Source organism: Lycorma delicatula, chromosome 11 (genome assembly GCF_047948215.1).
Source record: "Lycorma delicatula isolate Av1 chromosome 11, ASM4794821v1, whole genome shotgun sequence".
Taxonomy (NCBI): domain Eukaryota; kingdom Metazoa; phylum Arthropoda; class Insecta; order Hemiptera; family Fulgoridae; genus Lycorma; species Lycorma delicatula.
In genome coordinates, this window is record NC_134465.1 from 40,880,991 (window position 1) to 40,907,950 (window position 26,960).

At 28.4% G+C, this 26,960-nt stretch overlaps 1 protein-coding gene across 2 annotated transcripts in view; it reads left to right on the top strand.

The window, feature by feature from the left end:
* Positions 1-7,575: 7,575 nt before the first annotated feature.
* Cnx99A (Calnexin 99A) overlaps positions 7,576-26,960 on the top strand; it is a 60,395-nt gene continuing 41,010 nt past the window's right edge. Inside the window, exons 1-2 of one of the 2 annotated variants that reach the window (XM_075378948.1) lie at positions 7,576-7,736; positions 18,028-18,205. In XM_075378948.1, the coding sequence (XP_075235063.1) occupies positions 18,044-18,205 (162 nt within the window). In that variant the 5' untranslated portion in view covers positions 7,576-7,736; positions 18,028-18,043. Of the gene's footprint in view, positions 7,838-18,027; positions 18,206-26,960 lie in introns of both variants that reach the window. The other variant, XM_075378949.1, reaches the window with a different exon arrangement.

A 26,960-nucleotide genomic window follows, 5' to 3' on the forward strand; every position in this document is an offset into this window, starting at 1 on the left:
AGGATTCAAGAAAAGCAAGGAACAAGTCACACTATCTTGACTTGCAGTAATCCAACCAGCAAGGTTAATTTAATAAGGAAATCAAAGAAACTTAGAGGTTTTAAAATACTGAAAAATCAGGAATCACTATGCTTACATTATCCAGGTTCTTTGTTACCTAGCCTGTCCTTCAGCCATATTAGGTCAGATAGTTAGGTGTCTAATGTTATATATGTTATTATATATACACACACAAAACGCTGACAAAATAGTTGTTTTATTAGAAAGTTTAATTTATAAACATAAATTTTTAATTTAATGAATTTGACAAATTTTTTTTTTATTACAATTTACAAAAACAATATCTTTTCTTTAGGCAATGTGATTTCTTTACATTATTAACAAAAAATATTGGTAGGTAATCTTTTATTAGAATATAGACAAAATTAATAATATTATTATTTAAAAAATAAAATAGTAAAATCAAATTTAATATTTACATGTAATGTAGAATTAATTACGTGTTGTATTCAAAATGGGAGGCTTCTGTTTAAAAAACTGAAGTTTGTAATTACACTGAAAAGTTGACATAGATTTCAAACATGTCAGTAGGATATTTTTTAATAACCTCAAAAAATAAAAGTTTCCTATAATAGTTCTTTGTAACAAATCTTTGCTTTTCAACAAATTGAAAAGACTAGTACTGTCTGTTGAATTGTTTAGGTTCAGCATTAATATATAAAGATGAATTAAGAGCAGCAAGTTTCTAAGGTATGTAAAAAGCTGTCAGTAGTAACACAACTAAAATATATAGAATGGTAGACACTTTGGCAATTTCTTAACAATATTTTGGCTCACACACTTTTTTGTGGTTTAAACATCTTGAATGTTAAGGCTAATTGTTTCAAATTTATCATTAAAAAACAAATGCACAATTATTATAACAAATGAAAAGATACTTTTGATATTCCTCTTTCTCATCTTCCTAAGACCAAGGATAATTTTTCTGAATTGGTTCTCAAGATTTTCAGTACTTTGTCAAACAAGGCCTAGTGTTAATCATAAGAATTCAAGAGAGCAACTTCTCTCTGGTTATTGAGGACAAGCTTTTATGGCATTAAAAGTTATTTTAATTTTGATTTCATTGATATTGATTTTATTGACTGATATTTTCTTTTTTTAATTGATGTGGTTCAGTTTTAATACTTATTTTTTATGTAATGTTTGTATTAATTATATTTCCAGTTTTAATGTGAACAATCTAGGAAAGTGATCATAAATAAAAATAAAATAAATTTAATAACTTTAAAACCAACACTAGCTACCCAAGTTTATCAGTGATGATACATTTAGTTTTATCATTGCAGGATTACAATTAGAAAACTCTTATATACATGAGATTAATTTTGAATGACCACATTACATGAGAATATAACTATTATGTTATTTTAATTTTAATCAAATTTTTTGTGAACCATTTTCAAGAAATGCAGATTGAAGAATCAGACTCTTAATTATAGCTGTACATTTGATCTGAATTATAAAATAGATTACATTATTTGCAATATGAGATGGTTTCTAATAAACTGTAAGTAGATTATAGCTTTTCATTGCCCATCTCTTTTCATCATCCTGAATTCCTTCTTTCCCATTAAAAGATTTGTAGAGGTAGGTGTGATCCACTAGACTTTCCATACTGAGAATGCCAGAACCTGAGAGTCACTGGTTGGACTTACCATATAAGGACTCAAGTCCTTATATGGCAAAGCGCTTCCTAATCCTCATTGCCATTTAGATTTAACTGATTAAGTGATAATTTCTCTTCATTAATTTTAATATATATTTAATTGAATTGAAATTTCTTTTTATCATATTTGACATAAATTATGTTATTTTTAATTTTATGATACATCAGTTTCTATAGAAAGAAAGATTTTTCTGGGTTGAATCATCTAAAATATTTAAGTTATTTGGAATTATATTTTTCCATGATTACAGTTAAGTTGCCTACTGCCATTTATTTAGAAATTCTGGGGATGAGGGAGATTCATCGTAGGGAAACCTAATCCTGATTTTAGTCTCTCAATAAACCCAACCAGGTGAAAAATCAGATAAACCATGTTACCTTTTCTCTTATAATATGCAATTTATAAATGAATGCCTAAGTGAAAAATAACTAGATATAAAAAACAAATTAAGTCAATTTTTATGTAATGCCTGGGCCAGTCTTAATAGTGAATGGCATTTACTGAATTTTAATTTTTTGATTATATTGCCTTACTACAGGTTTAGGGTTGTCATATGTACGGGTTTCCCTCAATACCCTGGTGTCCTGAGAAAGCTTTTCAGGACATCAAATTCTCACAGTTTAGTAAATATTGTAAATGTACAAGGGTAAAACTTTTGCGGAAGATAAATTTCACTCTATTATAGGAAATTTTTATTCCTTGAGGGTTGACAACCTGTGGCCTGCATGCCTGCCTACAGATATCAAACCAAATCATGGTCAGTCACTTCACTGTTCACAGTCAGTTTGATTACTGTTGTTTTGGTGTTTTAACCAATTTCATTTTGCGCACATTTCCAGTTGTTGTTGCGTATTAGTGTAGCATTTGCTTGCACATTGCCAAAATGAAAATGTCATTTCAGAGAAGAATATTCTAATGAATGGGCTTTTATTAAAAGGAGAAGGAATGAAGGAAGAGACAAATTGTTCTTTCTGCAACAGCTTCATTTCAGTAAGTCATGGCGGTAGATCTCTCTTTTTTTATGTTTGGCAGTAGAATTGATTTGTTAGATCACTTAAAAACAAACAAACATAAAAATAGCATGCACAGTGTGACTTCTTCTATGCTGATAGAAGCATCCTTTTATGAAAAAGGATTCCAAATAAGATATAATGATAGCTGCTGCTGAGCTTATAACAGCATACCATGTTGTGAAACACCATCACTCTTTCAAATCAGTTCATTGTTCAAATAAGTTAAATTTAACTATTCATCCCGAATCTAAGGTTGCAACAATACAATCTACAGCGCATACTAAAGCTACTGCCCTCATCAATAACGTGCTTTCTCTACATTCAGTTAGTACTTGCGTTTCAGAATTAGAAAAAATCCATATTATGGGGCTAGAAACCATAAAGCAGAAAACATATTTCCTCTTGCTTTTCAATATTTTAAAGATTATGGTATTACCATAAGAAGTGTTAGGAGAAGACCAATTTCGTTTCAGGAAAAGTATAGGGACAAGGGAAGCAATTTTAGGCCTCAGATTAATAGTAGAAGGAAGATTAAAGAAAAACAAACCACATATTTGGTGTTTATAGACCTAGAAAAGGCATTCGATAACGTAGACTGGAATAAAATGTTCAGCATTTAAAAAAAATTAGGGTTCAAATACAGAGATAGAAGAACAATTGCTAACATGTACAGGAACCAAACAGCAACAGTAATAATTGAAGAACATAAGAAAGAAGCCGTAATAAGAAAGGGAGTCTGACAAGGATGTTCCCTATCTCCGTTACTTTTAATCTTTACATGGAACTAGCAGTTAATGATGTTAAAGAACAATTTAGATTCGGAGTAACAGTACAAGGTGAAAAGATAAAGATGCTACGATTTGCTGATGATATAGTAATTCTAGCCGAGAGTAAAAAGGATTTAGAAGAAACAATGAACGGCATAGATGAAGTCCTATGCAAGAACTATCTCATGAAAATAAACAAGAACAAAACAAAAGTAATGAAATGTAGTAGAAATAACAAAGATGGACCACTGAATGTGAAAATAGGAGGAGAAAAGATTATGGAGGTAGAAGAATTTTGTTATTTGGGAAGTAGAATTACTAAAGATGGACGAAGCAGGAGCAATATAGTATGCCGAATAGCACAAGCGAAACGAGCCTTCAGTAAGAAATATAATTTGTTTACATCAAAAATTAATTTAAATGTCAGGAAAAGATTTTTGAAAGTATATGTTTGGAGTATCGCTTTATATGAAAGTGAAACTTGGACAATCGGAGTATCTGAGAAGAAAAGAGTAGAAGCTTTTGAAATGTAGTGCTGCGGGAGAATGTTAAAAATCAGATGGGTGGATAAAGTGACAAGTGAAGAGGTATTGCAGCAAATAGATGAAGAAAGAAGCATTTGGAAAAATATAGTTAAAAGAAGAGACAGACTTATAGGCCACATACTAAGGCATCCTTAATAGTCGCTTTAATATTGGAAGGACAGGTAGAAGGAAAAAATTGAAGCAGGCCACGTTTGGAATATGTAAAACAAATTGTTAGGGATGTAGGATGTAGAGGGTATACTGAAATGAAACGACTAGCACTAGATAGGGAATCTTGGAGAGCTGCATCAAACCAGTCAAATGACTGAAGACAAAAAAAAAAATAATGGTATTACCAGTAAAATAATAAAGATTTCATCACTAAAAGATGACACTTCATATACCATATAATTTTGGAACGCAAAACACAACCTAATTTTGGAGGTGCAAACCGCATAGGGGTAAGCAACATTTTCTATAAACTCCAAGGTAATTTGGGGAAAGACATAGAGGGGATTGGGTGCTCTGCACACATATTGCACAACACAGTTTCTTGTGCAGCTGATGTCCTTGCTGTGGATATTAAAACTATAGTTGTCAAATTCTTCAACTATTCCTCTATTTATACAATCAGAACCCAAAAGCTTAAAAGTTTCTGTGAGTTTGTTGACATAACTTACAAACAGTTCTTTACCATCAAGAACAAGATGGGTATCGCCTATGCCTACAGTTGAATGCAGTTTAAGTTTGTTGGAAGCTTTGAAGGCATACTTCCTCAGTAGGAAAAATCCCTTACGATACTCCTGGGTTTTTCCTCAATCACACTGAGTGAGGCCTATCTGTGGTTTCTCCACAATCAGCTGTATTTGTTTCATTGAAAATTAAAAGCAATTGAATCTTTAAATATTTCAGTTATTGAGGTTAAATCAATCCTGACAAACTTTGAAGGCTCTTAAAAAAAAATGAGAAGAATCTCTTTATCAGGTTTAAAACTAAGCAGATAATAGCTAAAGAGAAAGAATGTGATAGAATAAGTTTACTAGGGAATGTAGGGAATCTTTCCAGACAGATTATGGTTACTTGGATAAGTGAAGTAAGTCTTTATCCACCTTCAACTGGATGATACTAAAGGCAATCCCGGATTGGGATCAAATAGAAAATACTGTGGCTTATTTTACATCAAAGAACATTTCCTTCTCAGAAAGTGAGATTTTTGATCAGTTCTTTGCCTGAAGAGCATGGTAACAATTTTAATGGACAAACAGCATGATGAAGAAGATCATAATTGGGAGAATTTAAATTCAAGTGAAAAGTGGGTTAGGTGCTTTTAGAGTATGGATAAGTGTCAGTATTCTCACTTGTTGAAAATGTGTCAGTACTTATTTTCAATACCAGCTTACAATGCAAATGTGAGGAGAGTTTTTTCAATTATGTCATCTCAGTAGACTGATGAACACAACTGCCTTTCAGTGAAAAGAATTCAAAACTTACTAATTTGTCACTATAACTTCAACAAAGCATGTGTTTAGTTTACAATTATGTGAAAAATCAATCAGACCTTATAAAAGCTGTGAAATCATCTAACAAGTATGAGTGATACAGTGGTACTGAAAGTGAATCTATTAAATTCGTTACTGCAGCTGTAGAGACTTTTAATACATGAATTTGAATGTTATTTGTCTTGTATTCTGTATTTTAAACAATAATACAGTAAGTAATAAAAAAAGGTTTTTTCAAATATTTGTGAAGAAGGCCCCTTGGAGCACCTTTTTTGTGGGGGGGGGGGGTTTATACCTAGGTAGCCAACTCATTTACAAGTGTCCTGGTTTCACTCGCCAAAAATATGGCAACACTACACAGGCTACAAGCCCACTAGCAGCTTATAGTGAAACGGTTGGATTTTTAAATCTTTATTTATATTTTAATCATAATTTTTTTTAATTTTAATAAAATATAGTATAACTGTTTTTTTTATATTATCAATATGATTATAACACACTTATTTTTGTTTAATGCTAACAGAGTTCAATTAATCAAGAAACTAATAAAAATGTTAATTCTTCTTCTGTTATCTTTAACAATGAAAATATGTATGATTAACTACAATAATACTGCTGGTAATTTTTTGTCACAGTAACAAAAAAAAAAATATTGTTTGGTGATAGAATAATAAAATAAAATAATTAATTGTGCAATAAACACTGCTTTATAACTTTATATTAATTAATGTTGCATTTGCATTGTATTCATGCCGATTTGCATGTGGGTAAGTAGATACCAATAATAATGACATGTATTTATAATTGTCATCAATGAGAAAAGTTAAATTAGAAACTGTTACTACATCAATTGGTCATCCATGTAATATCTTACTGAAAGTGATTTCAGGGGAAAGCATTTGAATGGAAATAGTTTTATTACAAAAATTGGATATTTTTATAAATATTATATCCTTCTATGGTAGCTACTGAAGTCAACCATAGTTATTTGTAGCTTGAGTTGTCATGTATAATAACGATGACAAAATATCACCTGAAATGATAAAAAAAGATAATTATGTTAGATCCAGTACCTAACATATCTGATGTTTCTTTACTAGCCTGAGCCACCTGATAACTCATTCACGATACATACTATGGAGATTTGTTAAGTTTTTCTAGTTTGCAACCTTTACTTGTTTAAAAAGAGGAGACATTTCAGGATATATATATATATTAATTATAGCATGTATTATATATATATATATATATTACACACGAGATAAATCTACAAGTCTTAATGAAGTAAACTGTCTCGATACTGACCAGCCATAAAACTTACGAAATTTTTTATTAAAAAAAAATTCGAAATCAGATCTGTATTCATAACCAATAAAATTTGAAAGAACATGGATATAGCAGTTCGAAACACATTAGTACTTTTGGTTAGGGATTCTTGTCCCAGTACCCTAGGGGTTCTAGGTACTGGGACAAGATCGACAAAAAAAACACGTAAAGGAACTGCTAACCCGAACATTAATAAATTTACAAAATATTTTTTAATTTTCTAATTCTTCCACCGGAGTAGCTGAAAGATTGACCAAGTTAATTTATATTTACTTTGAGGTTACAATACCTTACGTTATGGCTCTAACATTTTGTTAGATTGAAGAATTACAAATAATTCCGAAAAAAGCATAATATACCTTTGGCATTCTCCTACTATTTTTTTTAAATACATCGCATGGCTACCAATATATGATTATATTCGAAGATCATAAAAATATAATTATAAAATTAATAAAACGAACAGTTTTTCTAAAAAAAAAAGTTAATGTCTCTCACATATTAAATTAATGTATTTCAAAACTACAATTTTTCTTAATATTTTAAAAATATATTATCAAACAAAAGTACAATAAATACATAATTTAGTTTTCAAGGTATGTAATAAGGAAATTATGTAACGAGTAAATACTATTAATTAATAAAAAGGTTGATCGTAATTATATATTTTTGTGTTTATCATACTGCATTAACATTAACCGGCCAACTGTTTAACTGTGATTGGACCTTTCATGTAACAACATTTCATTGGTAGGGTGATTTAATTATGTTATAACAAATGATGAAATGATTCCGCTATTGTTGAATGGGAGTTGTCTATGAGATTAAGAACTCATAGACGTATTATATAGAAGTCGTATTTATCAGAATTATAATCTGGGTGAGTAATATTACTTTTTTTTAAATATATTGCTGTAAGCGTTATCTCGAGAACGTTCTCGCAGTAGCAGTTACGGCTTGTTACCATGGTGCCTTATATAGGTTAGCTAATTTTTAGGAAAATAGTAGTATTTTACGATATGTACAATAATTAGGCATATCATAAGTTAGTGATTTACTTTCTTTCATATTTAGTTAAACTATATATATATTTTTTGTGTTCTTGTCGTAGTTTGACATTATTTGTTCCTAGGTTTATTTTATGGTCGGATGATGCAGTTTTGGTTATGTTAGACGGTGGATCACTGCTGCATTTAATTTAATTATTTAATGGCCATAGACTAAGGTAGGGCATTTTCTTACTAAGTAATTGATATCCATTACTAAATAGGAAATTGATAATATATTTAATTACCTGATTGCAATTTATGTTAGAAAGTGGCCGTAACTCGGTTTATTTTTGTATTCTGTAGTGTCGTTTTATGCGAGTTATAACTGTTCGTGCATTACTATAGCCGTTATTGTGATTTTTTTTTATCGGTGAGTTTTTTAATAAGTAAAAGCGGCCGATATAGCATCCATTTTATGTTAATTATGTTTTTTTTTAAAAAAAAAGTCTGCATAATGTTGAAATTCAATTATATTGGTTATATATATTTAGTACAATTAATATGGATTGATTTCTATTATAGTTGAAAAAAGAACATTATTAATTTACATAAAATTTTTATTGTAGGTTCAAATTATAAATAAATAAAGCTGATTTTGATGTAGTTATTTTGACTATAAAAACTTATCATTTGGAATCTTTACAATACCTCATGTTTAAAATTGTGATTTTTTTTTCTTAATCAGATGTATTCTTGATGCATACATACATTCATTTCAAAGTATATTAAATGTATTTATAGATTAAATAGTTGTTGGCATAAAGTTTCACCATATTTTTTTTAAAAATGTCTCATACCTTATTGTTTCTGTAGTTATGTGTTGTTTTTATTTTTATTAAACTGATTAGTGATAATGAATAAAATTTTCTGTAAGATAGTCTGTGTTTAAATGTAATACGCTAAATTTGTAGATAGCATTAAATTAAACTGTAATCTGTATATTAAAATCCCTATTTACATTGAGTTTTTTAAAAAGATATTTAATTCATCCTTAGAAGGAACATGGACTTAAAATCTGATAATTTCTCTCATGATTACATAATATATTAAGAACATTTTTAGTGTTATCAATGACTGCTTTACAGTCTTAAAACAATAATGTAAAAGAAAGAATATTAAATGAGCATTGATAACACTTTTGTAAGGATTCAAACTTATACTCTTTGTTGTTAACAATAATGAAAAAGCTAATAAAAGGAAAATTAGTTTTTATAGCCATATACTATTAGTTTACTAAACCTTTGATTACATATTGCATTTTATAAGTATATCAGGGTTTGAGTATTAAATTAGATAATTTATTTTGAAATATATAGTTTTTTGAGTAGGAATGTGTAATTTATTATTAGAAACAGAAAAAAAAATTGCAAATACATGTGTTTTATAATATTAATTTATTTAGTAAATAACATTTAGTCAAAACTTATATAAGTGGTTGTATAACTAATATTAAATAAAATAACATTTTTCTGTCTATTATCTCATCCTTTGCACTCTTATTGAAATACTTAACGAAAATTAATCTAAAATAATTACGATATGAAATAAAAAACTACTGTCAAAGTTAATGAATTAAACAGAATGGAGATAAAAGCTGCTTCTTTATTTTCCATCTTCTACTACCCAAGCCATCACATAGGAACATCTATCACATAGGAATCACAGTTTTATTAATTGTGATGATTAAATAATTCTACCGTGAAATAGATTTTATATGTAACAGTACTCATGAATTCTTGAATGAGGACTGCCGTTTTTCCAACACTTCCTCTGTTCCCCTATTCAACTTCCCCATAATTTTTAAATTAAAAAAACACATTTTGAGTATTTCCCCTTCAAAATGTGCTATCCTGCATTTGACAGTGTTGAAAACTTTTACATTCTTGTGCATAATTTTTAGTCATTTCACACTACCTGGTGAAATAGCTATCTTAAGTATTCATTGCTTAAGAACACTTTTTAAAAGCTAGTAGTTTTTCTAATATATTGCTTTGGTCTCCCAAGTTTCCACATTATAAAAGAATAGAAAATATATACAATTTAAACATTCCAAATTTGTAACTGTAAATATCTTAAATTAGTTTTGTAAAACGTTCTAGCAGTTCCTACAAAAATAAAAAAAGTTACCAGTAATGTGATGTAGGAAGTCATGAACATGCCCACCTCCAAGTTATTGGTTTTATTATTAGATAAAGATTTTAGATTCAAATTGAATAAAAGAATCATTTTACTTGGGTTTTTTTCTGTATTATTATTATTACTTTGAGGTTTTCTTATTTTTATAAATATGCGAAACTGCAGTTATGCAAGAAATAATTTAGTAAGTTGTAAGTACTATTTATATTGAATTATTGTAGATGAATGCTTAGTTGTCAATATTTAAATTGAGTTAGTATAATGAAAACATGTTTTGTATCAAATTTATTGTTTAAATTATTAAATGTAGAGGTATAGTGTTAGGAATGTGTGGAAGGATTATTATTTAAGCATAATTATTAGTATCTCTTAATAATAATTAGTAATAAGAAGTGGTAGTATCTCTGTCCTTCATTTGTAGTTTACTGGGTCCAAATCCCATGGCATTTTTCACATGCAACAAAATTTAACCGTTGTAACTATTATTGGCCATCAGCCTGTTGATTGCTATATAAATAAATTAAAAGAATGTGATTGCAAGTATAAGTATCCAATTTTTTTCTTTTGTCAAAGAAAATTTGCCAAGAATGTAATGTCGTATAAAATTCTCACTAAAAACCAAACTATTTTTTATGTAAGTGTAACATCTTGAAGCTTTTCTATTATTTGCTCAGTGTGCTACTCAATTTCAATATTGTGTAACACCTCTATGAAATTGGAATTAAAAAATTTATAATTATGTAAATGTTAATGTAAAATTTAATAATTAAATCTTTATTAGTTAATAACTTAACTACAGGAATACCACAAAATATGGATGGAGAGGGGTTTGTAGGAAAACTTTGAAAGAAGGAACTTTGAAGGAGAAATGTTACTCTTAATATTACTTGCTTAAAAATTTAAGTTTGTACAATGAGGTGTTTATTATTTATTACCTTACTGGTAGTCATGATGCTTGTCTTATACACATCAAACCGAATCATTGACATTGATGGTATTCATATTGCAATGATTAATTCATTTTAAAATAATAAATACCTTACATTACTTACAAAATACTCCAGCATATTTTTGATTTACACTATCTATCAATCAACTTATAAAAAAAAATATATATATTAATCATCGTTAATACGAATACATAATTAGGAATTAGTATATAAAAATAAATGACTGGAAAAATAATAGTTAATAAACTATATCTATCAAACTAAAAAGCTTGAACTACTGCCTTGTCAACCGTAAAAGTAAGAAATATCAGTTTTAGTCAATCCCAATAACTAATTAAATCAAACTTTTTATGGGTTCAGTTTGGAAGAATTCGGGTAAAACGAACAGTAGAAAAATAAAACTGTTGAAAAAGTAACACTGGAAAAAAATGTATACTGTTTTAATGGAAAATATTAGTATGAGTCCATGCTCAAAATTGTAAAATAATTTTGTGCCAGTTTTTATCTCTGCCATTGTGTAATAATATTAGCCAAGACTATTAATAGTTCACATGTCATAATACCATTCCCATCTCATTGGGCCATGGGAGTTGCTTATTGTTCACCAGTTGAACAGATTGCAACATACACATTAGCAAAAAATATTGTTAAAATACCACTATACCAGTTATTAGACAAATTTTTATCAGTATTCTGTTAAGAATTTATTATTATGGGTAAACAAAATTTACAAATTAGAAGGTTGAAAGTATTTTATTTTTCATAATACAGTTCAAAATTAATAATCATTACAAAATAGAAATGTAAATATAGTTGTTTCATTTTAAATTTAAGCAAACTAATTATTTCTATAACAGTGGCTTGCAGTAATCAAAGTACTGTTATTAAAAAAAGGATTGAAATTCAATTTTTTTTTATCTGGATAAAGGAGGATTCAAAGTTTTATGGTCCTTAGCTTGTGCTCACTCAACATAAACATAACAAATGTCAGAATGGTTGACCATTTCTTGCCACACACGAATTAACTGGTCCCTAATTATTGAATTCTCTACTTCGGATTTGTTGCCTCAGATCTTAAAGAATAGCAAGCATCTTTTTTTTTGTGTATCTCAAAGAAATGCAGAGAGTAAGGTCTGATGACCTGGGAAGCTTCAGACCATGAGGAAGATTTTTTGTTACCGTTTGTGGTCCATCATTCTGGAATTGCATAATTAAGTTAACACTGGACCCCAGATTGTAAACAAGCTGGAGTACCATCTTGCATTAAAATGAAGTACTCAAAACTTTGTAGTATAGCTAGTTTTGTAATATAATGATGCAAATCTCATATTACTATGGAAGGATTTTCACTCACCCAAATTTTAACATTATCCAGTTAACTTTACCAAAGATGAAATATGTCATCTGAAAAAATTAGTTATTTGAAAGAGTTGTCCTCTTTCATATTCTCCAGAAATGCAATACTATATTGAACCTTTTGTTATGTTTGCTGGGATACAATAATTGTGATTTATTCAGCTTCATATATAGACACTTTTAAGTAATCTCGTATCTTTGTAGCTTGCCTATGTTGTGAATTTCTAAATTACATTCTAAAGTGGTTTGGATATGCTCTGCATTTTCATCTGATAGTGCTGTGAAAAATGTGTACAAATACAATCTCGTGCCTGTTATTTTCTTGTGTTAGGAGAATTATCATCCAGTATATCGTGAAATTTTTTTGTGATGCCTGGATGAAGTAGATTGTAGACTTTCTTCAGCCCAGAAATGGTTATGGAAATCATTTATCCCAACCTAAATAAATGATGGTTCTCCTATAAATAAAATATTTGACATAAGATTATCTACATGCTAGTAGATTACCCAGTGACAACCTTTTGGAAATTAGCCAGTAAGATAGCATGAATGCAATGAAGGTGGATACAGGAACTTATTATGAAGAATTATACATGGTGTGATTGTAATGAATGTCTTCCATATTAGCAGTTATTCTGGTTTATAAGCCTAAATCCTCTTCAGTTGCTAGTTGTTCAATATTTTGAACACACTCTTAATAATTCTACTGATTTCACAGGTCTGTGCCTCAGCAGAACATTTTTGTATGCACACACACTTCTTTCAGCATTTAAAACTCTCTAAGTACTTATTATTGCCCTGCCTGTGTGTTAATATTTTTGTATTATTTTTCATATGAGACCTAAACCTTAAATCTATACAAATTATAAAACAATAAATTAATTTATTTACTTAACAAAATATAATTTTTCAATATTATTAAAAAGCAGTGTATTAGGCTATGCTGTGCTATGGCTACAGATACTAAGAATATCCACTTTGATACTAGGAAGCCTTAGATTAATTTGCAAAATCCTGATGAAATAAAATAGAAGAAAAAAAAAGTAAAGAAAATTTTATTTAGTAATGAAAGTCATCCACTGGGTTGGTCTAGTGGTGAACGCGTCTTCCCAAATCAGCTGATTTGGAAGTCGAGAGTCAGCGTTCAAGTCCTAGACTTGAATACTAGATCGTGGATACTGGTGTTCTTTGGTGGTTGGGTTTCAATTAACCACACATCTCAGGTATGGTCGAACTGAGAATGTACAAGACTACACTTCATTCACACTCATACATATCATTCTCATTCATCCTCTGAAGTATTATCTAAAACTGTAGTTAACGGAGGCTAAACAGGAAAAAGAAATTAATGAAAGTCAAAACTTTATTAGGGAAGATATAAAATGTTAAAACTAAAAAAAGTGAATAATTAGGATGTAGGGTGTAGTAAACATTTTTAAATAGCAATGTCAGTTTTGCTGTCATTTTTCTAGCGTGTAGAAGTATATGAAACAAGCAAAGCGACTCCTGGCAAAATCTTTGTACAAATAATAAGAGTTCCGGTAAATAGCATTTTGTATACATATTACCTTCATTTCTTATCACACTATTTTTATCTACGCTATACAACTTTTTTTAAAATTAAGATGTTCAAATGATGGTTGAAACAAAGTATCCTTTTGTTTCTGAATTGTTAGAGCAGTTTGATAATTTTTAAGAAAATAAATGAACTGATCTACCCAAAATTTGTTTCATGTTATTTATGAACACTATAAAGATTATATTATCACTTAACTGTATTTGCAATTTTACTTTGTAATTAGGTTAGTTTTCTCTTTTATTATAAGAAATAAGTCTTTTTTAAATGTTTTTTAGATTAATTTACGTTTTAGTTAAGTATTTTAAATTTATTTATTACTGCTATCAGTTATGACTGTTATTTTTTATAAACAGTAGCATTAGCAAGTTAAATCTCTAGGCCATTTCATCATGTTTTAATTTTTATGTATTTATTAATTCTTATCTTAGAAGTCTGTATCATTGTAATAATGAATTTTATTATTACTTTTTTTTAAAAGTAGTTTTATGATTTTTCTTTTTAATTTATAACATTAGTTTGATTTTTATGATTAGTTATACAAATGGTGTGATTGACTAGTTTGTTACATTCTCCGTAACTAGCTTTAAATCTTATATTAGTTCCATCATTTTATCCTAACTGCTTCGACAGACAAAATCATCACAAAAATGCACAATAATGTATTAAATGATCGTCAAGGTGCAGGAGCTTGCAGAGATTACAAACATTAAATAGTTGTGTGTAAAATGTAATCATTTTACACAATGTTTTAGCTTCTTTATGGATGCCGCATTTGTTAACAGTCTACCAAAACCCATTTCTGAACAATTTTTTGAAGGTATTTTGATTTATTTAAATGTTTTATACCGGTAGATAAAACACAGCAGTCCAAACAGTAGGTAGAAACAGGTGAAAGTGTGCCAAAGGAAGCAGAAAACTGATTCCATCTGCAGGAAAAGTCATGGTTATGGATTTTTTGGGGTTCTTGTGCTCTGATGCTTACATACTACTTGGAGAAAGGTCACTAGAGTGTTGTTAAGCTTCACTACTAACCAACTGAAGAGTGCTATTTTACCTAAACATTGGTAGCCAGGTAAAAAAGTGCTCTTTCATCATGATAATGCACCGGCACACACATCTCAGGTTGTGCTGCAAAACTCAATGACCTGTGCTTATGCTTCGTTGTGCTTCCATATGTGATAGATTTGGATCCCTGCAATTAATTTCCTTTCCCCAACCTGAAGAAATGACATTCCTGATGACGATTCTCTTCAAATTATGTGTTCAAAGGATTTGAGACAACTGCGCTTATTTTGCTGAATTGAATAAATTGCATTATACTGAGAGTATTAAAATGTTAGAAAGTCATCGGTCTAAATGTATTGAATTGCAAGATGACTTTTATTTTCTTTGTCAGGCTGAAAAATTTCCAAATGCTTACTGGTACTTATTTTGTTTATCAGTTAGCTTAATGGATAAGTTATTTTTAGTGTAGAATAATTACACTGATAGAAAAGAAAAGTTATAAATATGTAAAATTTATAACTTTGCATGGCCACACCTGTGTTAGAATGATTTCACTGATGCTTTTCTTTTATAAATAGCCTCAGGCACATCCTGAATTATTGTCCTATTCCATATCCCTTTAGCGGCTTTCCATCACCAAAATGTTGTGGTGGAAATGTTCACTGTGTTTGTCACTTACATCTCCGAGGTTGTCCGGGATGTGATTGGAAGAACTGTATTTTGAAAGACATATTTCATCTCATAGCTCTATGAAGTAAGAAGTTGATTAATAATATTCTGGTAATTGTCAGATTTTTGTTTGCCAAGAAAATTTTTGCAAACATCTTTAAATGAAGCCCAAGCTGCACTTTTTGTTTAACATTGAGTTAAATACATCATCTTTAACCAACTCTCTTATTTAAGGACCAACAATTATTATTATTATTCCTTCTTTAATTTTTTCTTTACTTGCACTTGGAAATTTCTGCCTGATGTACAAAAATCTGGGACTCTCCTTCTTCATTGCCTTTACAAAATTTTTCATTAGCCCTAGCTTGATATGTAGAGGGGGTAAAAATATTTTTTTGGGTTCAAGGGCTCATAAATAATATTTTTCCCATTTGGAGTTAAGTTGTCTTGTTTCTTCCACTCTTTGGTAACATAATGTTTATCCCTAGCTTGGCTGTCCTATTTGCAAAGAAAATATATGTACTTAGTATAGCTAACTGCGTACCTAGCAATAATCACCACATATGTTCCAGTTATGTTTTTTATAATTTATTTTTTCAAGAATGTCTTTCACCACATCATATTTCTCTTTCAAATTAATATCATAAGCAATTGGTATCGAAGGAATTTGTTACCGTTGTGTAGTAGAATCACTTTTAAACAATACTTGGACAAATCTATGAAAAAGCACCAGTCCTCAGGTTTATGAACTTGTCCTAAGTGCAGTATAATCTCATCAATATTTGTGCAATAAACCAGATTATTTTCATCAATAAAGTACTTAGAAAGTTCTTTTTGCTGGCTTCGAAAGCCCGAAATTTTTGTATTTTTTTTAAAGTAAATTCCAACCTTGCAGTTTTGATCCTAATAGTTCATCTTGATTTTTTGATAAATTTAAACCTCTGACAGTCATTTTAATTCATCTTGTGATATAAGATAATCCCAAATCAAAATCATTGTCTTCTTCAGTACTTCCTGATTCTTCATCGCACCTTTCAGAACATACACACACAGGTGGCTCAGGAACTGGAATAATTTCACTGTGAGATACAGACCTGATAGCAGATTGCAATGAAGGATATTTTGCAGTATGTTTATTTTTTAGAAATTTCAGACATACTTTTAATCATTTACTTGATCCTTTGGTTCACGCCAAACCATAGGTACACCATACACCTTCTGTGTACCTTTCAGCCATCCTCTTAAATATACAGAACAGTTATATCCTGATCACCAATTTTACACTGAAAGTATAAATGATATGCTTTTTTAATTAAAGGTGTAAGGTTTTTTCTATTTGATTTTATAGTAAACTCACCACATATATAACAAAAGGTATCCACATCATTTTCACAATTTTAAGGCATTATGACACTGCACTAACAAACTTAAGACACCAATAAGACTGAACAAAATTCATTCCTAAATCCAGTGCTTACTACAAACAACACAGTTATGTTTTCAGCTACATGTTTTGACCTGCACAGGCATGATTAATCTTGTCCATGAAGGCTCACTCTTCAGTATTAGATATAATGTCATAATATGTAATTATGATATGATTTAATCCCTTGCCTAGTATTGCTTATTTATAGCTTACAAATTATGTTAACAAAGTTAAACAATAAAAAATGAGCTAACAAAATACAATATAGGAGCTTAAGCTAACTATATGTTGAAAAATAAAAAAATTATGAAAATGGAAAATTATGGATGTTACAAAGATTCTGAATTCATATTCAACATCAAAAAACAGATTAAAATCATGTATCACATGTTAGGAAATGAAAATCAGTGCTATCTGATGCATTAAGTATGCAATTTTTCTGTTAATTATTAAGTAGAATATTTTTACTACCTTTATTTGAGATGAGTTGCTACAAAACTGGTGACGCATTTAAATATTTAAGTAATTAGAAATTAATTTACTTTTTATCATGGGTATCGTAAAAAATTAGGTACCCTGGCTGACAACCTAAAGTCATGCATCTTGCTTTAATGAATAATATATTATTAATCGATGTTGTGAGTACAAATATGTTATCATGTAAGATTTGTAACCTGAGTAATGAAACAAAATTGTAAGCAATTCTTCTAAATTAAAATTCACTATTATTATAAATAGAAAGTACAGGAACATCATTTATGATAGAACAATTCCAGGAAGTATCGATGTGCTTTTGTAAGTATCCAATTGAACAATTTAAACGGTTCTACCAGACCCCTTCTAGAGATGATTTGTCATTGGCCACACCTCTTTGATTATACCAATTTTTTATTTTTAAATGAAAGTGGTTATTACAAAATATTATTTTACAATAATTTTATATGTTATGGTTAGAAAAATGTATTAATATAATGTTTTATTTCTAAATTTTTTTTTAATAGGTGCTGAAAAATAAAGATGAAGAGCTTTATCTGTAAACCTATATCGCTGTCATCCTTGCGTTGTAGTAGTTACATATTTAATCACCGAAGTATGTATTCATGGTTGTGGTTGTTAATGGTTTATTTATTATTAGCTTTACCTGTGGTGTTATGTCAGGAAAAAAAAGATGAAATAAAGGTAATTAAAAGTACTTCTCTGTTTATAACCTAATTGTCATAAAAATCATATCATTGTAGATGTTTGTAAGATTTCAGTAGGCCACTGAAATTGATCTCTTCTTCAGAGAGTGGGATTTGGTTTAAACTAAATTTCTATGAACCTTTTTTATGTAATTGATTCAGAAATAAAATAGTTAATTTATATTTTTATCATGTGCTATAGTAGTATTGTATGTTTAGTTTATGCAGTTTACAGCATTAATCTTAAAAGAATGTTGGTGTTGAGTGAACAACTGTTGAAGTATCTGCACAGCCTACATATTATGTAGTCACTTTTAAATTTATATTAGTATATTAAAACTATAAACATTTACTAAGATAATTTTGCACAATCATTTGCTGTTGGCTCAGAAGTAAACTATTTCTTCTCTTAACAATTTAAATTTGAGGTAAAAAATGTGGTGACTCAAACAGTGTGGTACCAGCAATTTTTAAATAACATCATCAAACATGTATATAAGTGATTCTTGGGGGTTACACCAAAGAAGTAGTATAAATAATTTGATTTCTGACTACACACACATATACAATTTTATGTATTTATATAATATATATATATATATGTAAAATATGGGGTACAACTTATAATTATATTTGTGCTAGAGTTACACGAACAAAGAATTTGGAGATTGCTGATTTACTGTTTTATTTGTTGCTTAGGGGTGAAATTATATTTTATTAAACATTAAAGTTCACGAATGAACTTGTTTTCTTTTAGAAAACAACAATCACTTTGGTGGGAGAAATGAGGTCATTAGGTGAATTGAGGTTTAAGGTGGATTTTCATCTTAGGCAGACTATTAAAAAAAGATTTGTTTGTTAAAAAAAATTGGAAAATAGTTTGCTTTAATTAATGAAAGTAATAATCAGTGTCTGTATTTTATTTTTTGTTTGAAGTCCATTTTATAGAACGATAATAAATAAAAATTGTTAGTAAAATTAATTTGTGAACCATAGAAAAATTTTATTTTTCATGATTTTTGTCTATATATCCTAATAAATTTTACCGCTGTTGCTTTATGTAGCCATGGGAAAAATAATTACTGTAGCTTAACCCAATTAGATATTTGTATCTTCCGATGTTTTGAAAACGTTCTTAGCAAAATATCTTTATAATTCAAAGATTTCAGAATGCATGAAAATTTTACAAGATTTTGTCAATTTGTTTTTGGTGGGGTGATTTTATAAACCCCTTAAAATTGATATCTATCTTCATATATTTTATCTTTCTTGTTTTATCTTTTGAAATTTAAAAAAATATTTTTTTTTTCTAAATGATGTGTTAAGTTTCCAATCTATTTTAAACTAATTTTTTGAAAAATTGCTTTATAATTAAGAGATTGATGTATTATTAGTATCTTAAATAGATAAATTATACAAACTGGTGTGTAATGTTTACAAAAAAGGGGAAGTTCTGTTAGACTTCAAAAAGAGTGTTATTGTCCTGATACCAAAGAAAGCAGGAGCAGATTAATATGTAGAACAGAACAATTAGTTTAATTACTCATGCATCAAAAATCTTAACTAGAATTCTGTACAGGAGAGTGGAAGAAGTAGTAGTAGAAGACAAATTTGGTTTCAGGAAATGTATAGGGACAAGGAAAGCAATTTTAGTGCTTAGATTAAGTAGAAGGAACTTTAAAGAAAAACAAACCAACATATATGGCATTTACAGAAAAATAATTTGATAATGTAGACTGGAATCAAATGTTCAGCATTTTACAAAATTTAGGATTCAATTATAGAGATAGAAGAATAATTGCTAACATTTATAGAAGCCAAACTGCAACAGTAATAATCAAAGAGCATAGAAAGAAGCGGTAATAAAAAAGGGAGTCCAACATAAGGGTGTTCCCTATCCCTGTTACTTTTTAATCTTTATATAGAACTAGCAGTTAATGATGTTAAAGAATAGTTTAGATTTGAGTAACAATGCAAACTGAAGATGCTACAATTTGCTGATATACTAATTCTAGGCTAGTAGTTAAAAAGATTTAGAAACAATGAGTGGCAAGGATGAAGTCCTGTGCAAGAACTAGCGCATGAAAATAAACAAGAACAAAACAAAAGTAATAAAGTGTAGTAGAAATAAAGTAGATGGACTACTGAATATAAAAATAGGACAAGAAAAGACTAGAAGTAAAAGAATTTTGTTATTTGGGAGGTAGTAATACTAAAGATGGATGAAGCAGGAGCAATATAAAATGCCAAATAGCTCAGGAAAAATGAGCTTTCAATCAGAAATATAATTTGCCTGTATTAAAAATTAATTTAAAAATCAGGAAAATATTTTTGAAAGTATGTGTTTAGGAGCATAGCTGTATATGGAAGTGAAACATGGATGATTGGAGTACCTGAGAAGAAAAGATTAGAAGCTTTTGAAATGTGGTACTGTAGGAGAATGTTAAAAATCAGGTGAGTGAATAAAGTGATAAATGAAGAGGTGTTGCGGCAAATTGATGAAGAAGGATTTGGAAAAATATAACTAAAAGAAGAGACAGACTTACAGGCCACATCTTAAGGCATCCTGGAATAATCACTTTGATATTGGAATTGACAGGTGTATGGGAACGTGAAGGCAGGCTATGTTTGGATTGTGTAAACAAATTGTCAGGGGTGTAGGATATATCGAAATGACTGGCATTAGATAGGGAATCTTAGAGAGCTGCATCAAACCAATCAAATGACTGAAGACAAAAAAAGATAAAATAAATTAGCGGAGAAATTAATTTTTTTATAATATTTTACCTATTTAACAAATCACAGACATTTATTTGATTTGTTAGAAATAAAATCGTAAGAAAATGTTAAACATTGTAGCTAACATAATCAGCTTTAATGTCTCTCTTCTCTAGTCTTGTCTTTAATATAAATTAAACTAAATATATATCCCCTTTATGATCTGCCTGTGTATTCAACTTGTTTTAATTTTTCAATGTATTAAGGTAATATTTTTTTAATTGCTCCAATTCATTAATATAATTCGTTACTCAAAAGATTTCTGGACCTTTTTTCCTTAAATAACATGATACGGATTAGTTTGCGTGACATATGTACTAAAAATATTTTAAATGATCTGATAGGTTTACATAAGTAAATGTATTCACATTAGTTACTCTTTGTTTTATAAATACCCCACCACATTTATTATTAATAGATTTCAAAAATTCTTTACAGTTAGATTTAAATGCCAAAATAAATAATTCATTATTATTTAACTGATTTAATTTTGAACTTTTTATTTTAAATATCTTTTTTAAAATATCTTATTTTTTCTTTAGGTGCAATTTTGTCTTGATTAGTTTGTTAAATTTGTTTTAAAATTATTTTCATCATCCTACAAAAATGTTCATTTATGATTACAATTTTGTTAACAAATTGCAGGAAAAATCTGCTGCGTGAATCCGGTCAGCCAAACCAATGAAAACATTATTGTTCTCTATTAATGTTAATAATAGTAATTATAATCCTTAATAATTTACATTTAATATATTTGCATTTTTTTTTTTCATTTATTCAAATTATTTAATTTATAGGACTTAATATTTACAATTTTATTTAAAATTAAATAAAATTTTTTTAACAATTCCATCTTATTTCCATTTTAAAAATTATGTTGAACATAAAGTACAGCCCTGGGAAGTTTTGCAGTTGTCTTGCCAGCTTTTATAAAGATAATATTTCTTCCATATATTTCTGGATTTATTGCATATATTTATTTTTGTATTTACTTATTATTAAATCTGCACACATACATACATACCTTTCAAAAAACACAGACACATTATATATTAGGAAGTAAACTGATATTTATGTTAAGAGAAAATTATATATAATTCACTTTTGTGTGGAATACCATGTGGAATCAGTCAAGCCATGTGTCATCAGAATCAGCCAGTTAGCCATAATTATCTAGATTAAATTCAAACTTGTAAATGTAGTGTAAGCACTCATTTCATAATAAAAAAGAATTTCTGGGAAACAAGAAAAGATACACTTTCTTTGGTATCATATGTGGATGTTTATCTATTCAACCAAGTATGATATTTACATATAATCCACCAAGGTTGATAAAATAAAAATTTCATCATAGGGAAATATTATATATATATTTCATCATAGATCAGTTAAAATAATTGGATTTAATTTTTCTATTGGTGTAAACATAATTTTTTTTTATAAAGAGTAACTTTTACTTCTTAGTTGTACAATAGAAAACTTATAAACTAAATATAATATTAAAATTTAAAAACATAAGTATATCATTTCCCAAAAGTAGTATTTCATTTATAACAAAATTGTATTTTATAACAGAATGTTTATAATAATATTTTATTTTATTTTATAAGAATTATTTTTATTGAACATACAGCTTAACCCAAGTTTTCAGTTTATATTTGATAGCAACTTTTTTTATTAGACAATATTTTGTATTATTTGGCAGACTGTCTCCATTAAAAACTTTTTTTTTAGGCATCTACAATATTCATGTTTCTAATTATGCTGTGAGAACTTTCATATATGCCTTTAAATTTATAGAATTTATAGTTATAAATTTTATATATATAATTTATTATTTTATATTTGTATAAAATATATTGTGTGTGTATATATATATATATATATATATATAGTGAGATATTGTTTTTTGTAGAGTTTTGGTATTAATTTCCTTCTATTCCACCACATTTATTTTTCAAATTACCAATAATGCTTTTTATTTCAGTGCAATCAACTAGCTACACAAAAATTGTTTTCTTATTCAAAGTAGGTAGTTTCAAACAAGAGTTAAGGGGTGATTCTATCTTTTCAGTTGGTTTTATTCTGATATCATGACAATATGTATATATATATATATTTTTTTTCATGTTATTTGCTATTCCCACTTCATCTACAATTTTTAAATGTTCTTATCATCTAGTTTATAATTTATATTGAACTCGTTTTTTCACTTTGCCCAGTTTTGCATTTAAAATGACTGGGATTTGCCGTTAACTCTGTATCTGTTCTATCTCGTATTTTATTTGGAATCCTCTATCACTTTGTCCGACACCTATACATAATTTTTATATTCAATTTTCAAAATTCATAGTTTAGTTTCTTTTTCGTATTATACATTTTCTTTGATTTTACACAAAATCATAATTGCCATGAATGCTGCTGGAACTTAATAATATTTTGTAATTCTTCTATTAAAATGCTAGTCGCAGATTTAGGATCCTGGACCAACACCACTTTGACCAATTAAATTTTCATAAACTCAACTTCTAATTTTTTATGGCTTTTATAGCAATCTATTTTATTATATTGTGACGTACTGATATTAAACTTCTCTCCATTATATAATTACAAATACAAACAACTAAATTCTACCGTAAAGAGAATTATGTCTTTGTTTTAAACTGTGATGTACTCTGCACAGATTATTTCAGAACTAATTATTTAAATCAGGAGTACACTATAAAATTTAATTCACTAGTCATAAATTCAAGGATGACCATCAATATCAGTCAAATTGTGGAAATAGATGGTTGTAATGTAAGCTTAGGAAACAGTGTGATAATAGATTTATGGAGAATACCCATCCTGCCATACTTAGCTCACTCACCATTGTAGTAATTCTATTGATGATTTTTATATTGTGTATATTTTTTTTCATTTTTTGTATAGAACCCATTTACAAAATTTATAAATAAATGTATATTTAGTATTTATAATCTAATCAATTAATGTACTGGTAAATCTTCAATAAACTTATTTTTTATTAAAATTTTTACTGTCTTTGCTTATGTAATTTTATAAATGTAGTTTTTTCTACAAAAGAACTGATAATTTACTTCCTTTAAAAATGCATTTAAAATTAGAATGAATTGATGAAAGACTATCTTTCTAATATTTTATTTATTACTTAAATGAATTTATTGATTTTAATAATCAATAGATAAAAAAGCATTGTTATTGATAATAAAGAGTTTAATAAATTAAGACACATTTGTCTGGTCATATGGTAGTAATCAAATTTTATCACTTGGAGGGCAAAGAGATGGATTTTAAGTGTGTTTTCTCCAAGGAAAATTCAAAATATTTGGAAAAACTTTGTAATTACTTGAATTGTTTATTTTGCACCATTATTTGGTCATATATGTATGTTATAGTATGATCTATTGATTCAGTTTGAAACCTCACAAGATATTTAAAAAATTTTTGCCTTTTTTTTTATCGGGTGGTTATATTTATTGAAAGCAAAACGAATAAGTTTCAATAATATTGAACAATTAATTCTTTATTGATCATTTCATGGTAATAATATTGCCACTGTGAATTTATGCAGCGCTGTATGATTAGTGTAATGTATTATGTAAATTAAAAAATTTAAATGATTGCAACAGCATTCTTTTTCTGTTGATTCAGAACTAATTTGTTCCATATTTTTGAATCTGATAACTTGGACGAGTGGGACTTATCCTGAAAATGTTCAGCCAGAAATTCAAAAACATGCACTTATCTGTGTGGATTTTAAAATCAACATGTTTTGTTTACAACTCCTGTCATAAGATGTATTCTCGATATTTTTCCTTTAAATTGATTCAGACTGCATATATGTGCTTTATTGTCTTAGCATTATTATTGTTTTTATGACATCAGCGACAAATGATTTTAATATGTGATCAAGGTCTTTGTTGTATAACAAAACTTTTCATTTATTTATTTTTTTTTTAATTACAAAGTTTGAAAAAATTGTTGAATGTTGTTTGTAAATAAATTACTTGAAACAGTTGTTCATATCCATTCAAGAAACACATTTTAAAATAAGAGACAAATAGTATATTTAGTATGTAGTAATGATAATGATGATAATTGAAAAGGCATTTTTTTATAGTTGAGTACTGCGTATGAAGTTTTTTATATTTATAATGAAATGTTATGTGTAATTAAAAATAGCACATTTTCATAAGCTGGTTTTAGTAATATTGATAAAATTCCTTCGTAATGATATCATCTTTTTTTGTATATAACATTCATTTGGTCATAATAAATTACTTTTTCACAACATCGTACTTCCTTTTTGTGTTTTAAATCGCATATCGGTTGTCTGTCTGATGAGTATGATAGCCTTTGTATTGAAATTTACAAAATCTGTTACTCTAATTAATAAATTTAATTATTTAAAACCATGTAAAAATATTGGTTTTCAGTAAATAAATAATATTTGTGTTAAAAATAAATTTACAGACATTTTTGAATTAAAACTTTGCTCTGCAATTAATTTAAACAAAAATAAAACTAATACATTATCTCTTAACACGTTAAAATCTTTCCCTCACAGAAAGCTTTTTTCAATTTGGTATTCTTGATTACAACTGCTTTCAAAACCTTGACACTTTCTGGCGGAGTAGCTGAAATGTAATGCACACTGGAGAGTAACAGGAAAACAGTATGTTACATAGGTCAACACATACACCATCTTATTTCATTTCGCTACTACTAACATTCAAAAACTCTTTGACCCATGCCCCCTCTGATTTTCTGCCTGTTATGTCAACACATCTAAACAATGTGGAGTAATTCAGTTTTTTAACAGTAGAAAACTAAATGCTAGTGACACATCATTGTATCTGGTGATTAGACTTTTGATCAAAGTGCTCTTAAGTAGGTAGCCAATAAAATTTTGTGCATCAACTGGTAAGTGAATATTGAGGATAAACCTCACAGCGGTCAGCTGGTCTTTAACTAATAAAAAGCAGCAAAAGTATAAGTGGTTAAAACTCCATATGAAATGTGTGTGATGTGTTCCCAACAATTCTGCACCATTGATTATACTTGGCCACACACATTGCTTGCAGTCACCGAGGTTCTTATGAAATGTTAATTTGAACTTATCCATACCTCCATACTCAGATTTGTGGCACCTTGCGATTTCACTTTTTTCACAATTAAAGAAGGAAATTAAGGGTATCCATTCACCACGGATGAAAACCAAAAGGTGCAGTGAGGTTGTGGATCAAAGAAAGACAGCAGCATTCTTCATTGATGTAATGAGAAATTAATCCAATCTTCCAATGGGAGAAATGTATAACTGTAATTAGTGATTATGTAGTAGAATGAAGTTTTTGTAGTGTATAAAATGTACTTTTTGCCATATATATTTTATTCAACTATCTCTTTTAATTTGCGAGTTAATATTTCAGCCACCCTTTGTATTTTGTTTTTTTTATATTTATTACAATGATCACAGTTAAGAAATGATAAATTGTATCAAGTGTGGTTCTCTAGATTAATTTACTGAGAATTCTAAAAATGATGTATTTATGGTTTTCTTTTTTAAGGCCCAAGAACCTGATTTGTAGGTTGAAATTTTGAAATTTCATTTCTCATTGACAGTTTACTTATTTAATAAAATAGCACTTGGTCTTGGCTATTGTGCCTTACAATTTTTCATAGAGATGCAGTAAGTCATGTTTTCTATCATTTACTATTACCACTAACATAAATTTTTGTTTCATGTTAGATCTTTGTCTGAATTTTGTCACTGATCTCAGATTCGTAATCATTTGGTCTGTATACTGTGAGGAAAAAATGTTTACTCATCAATCGTGTTTTGGTTTATAATGAGCTTGTTTTCTGAACATTAAATTTTATCCGACATTTTATTTCATGACTAAGTCATGAGTAATAAGTCTAATAATAAGTCTTTTTATTTCAAGACTATGCAA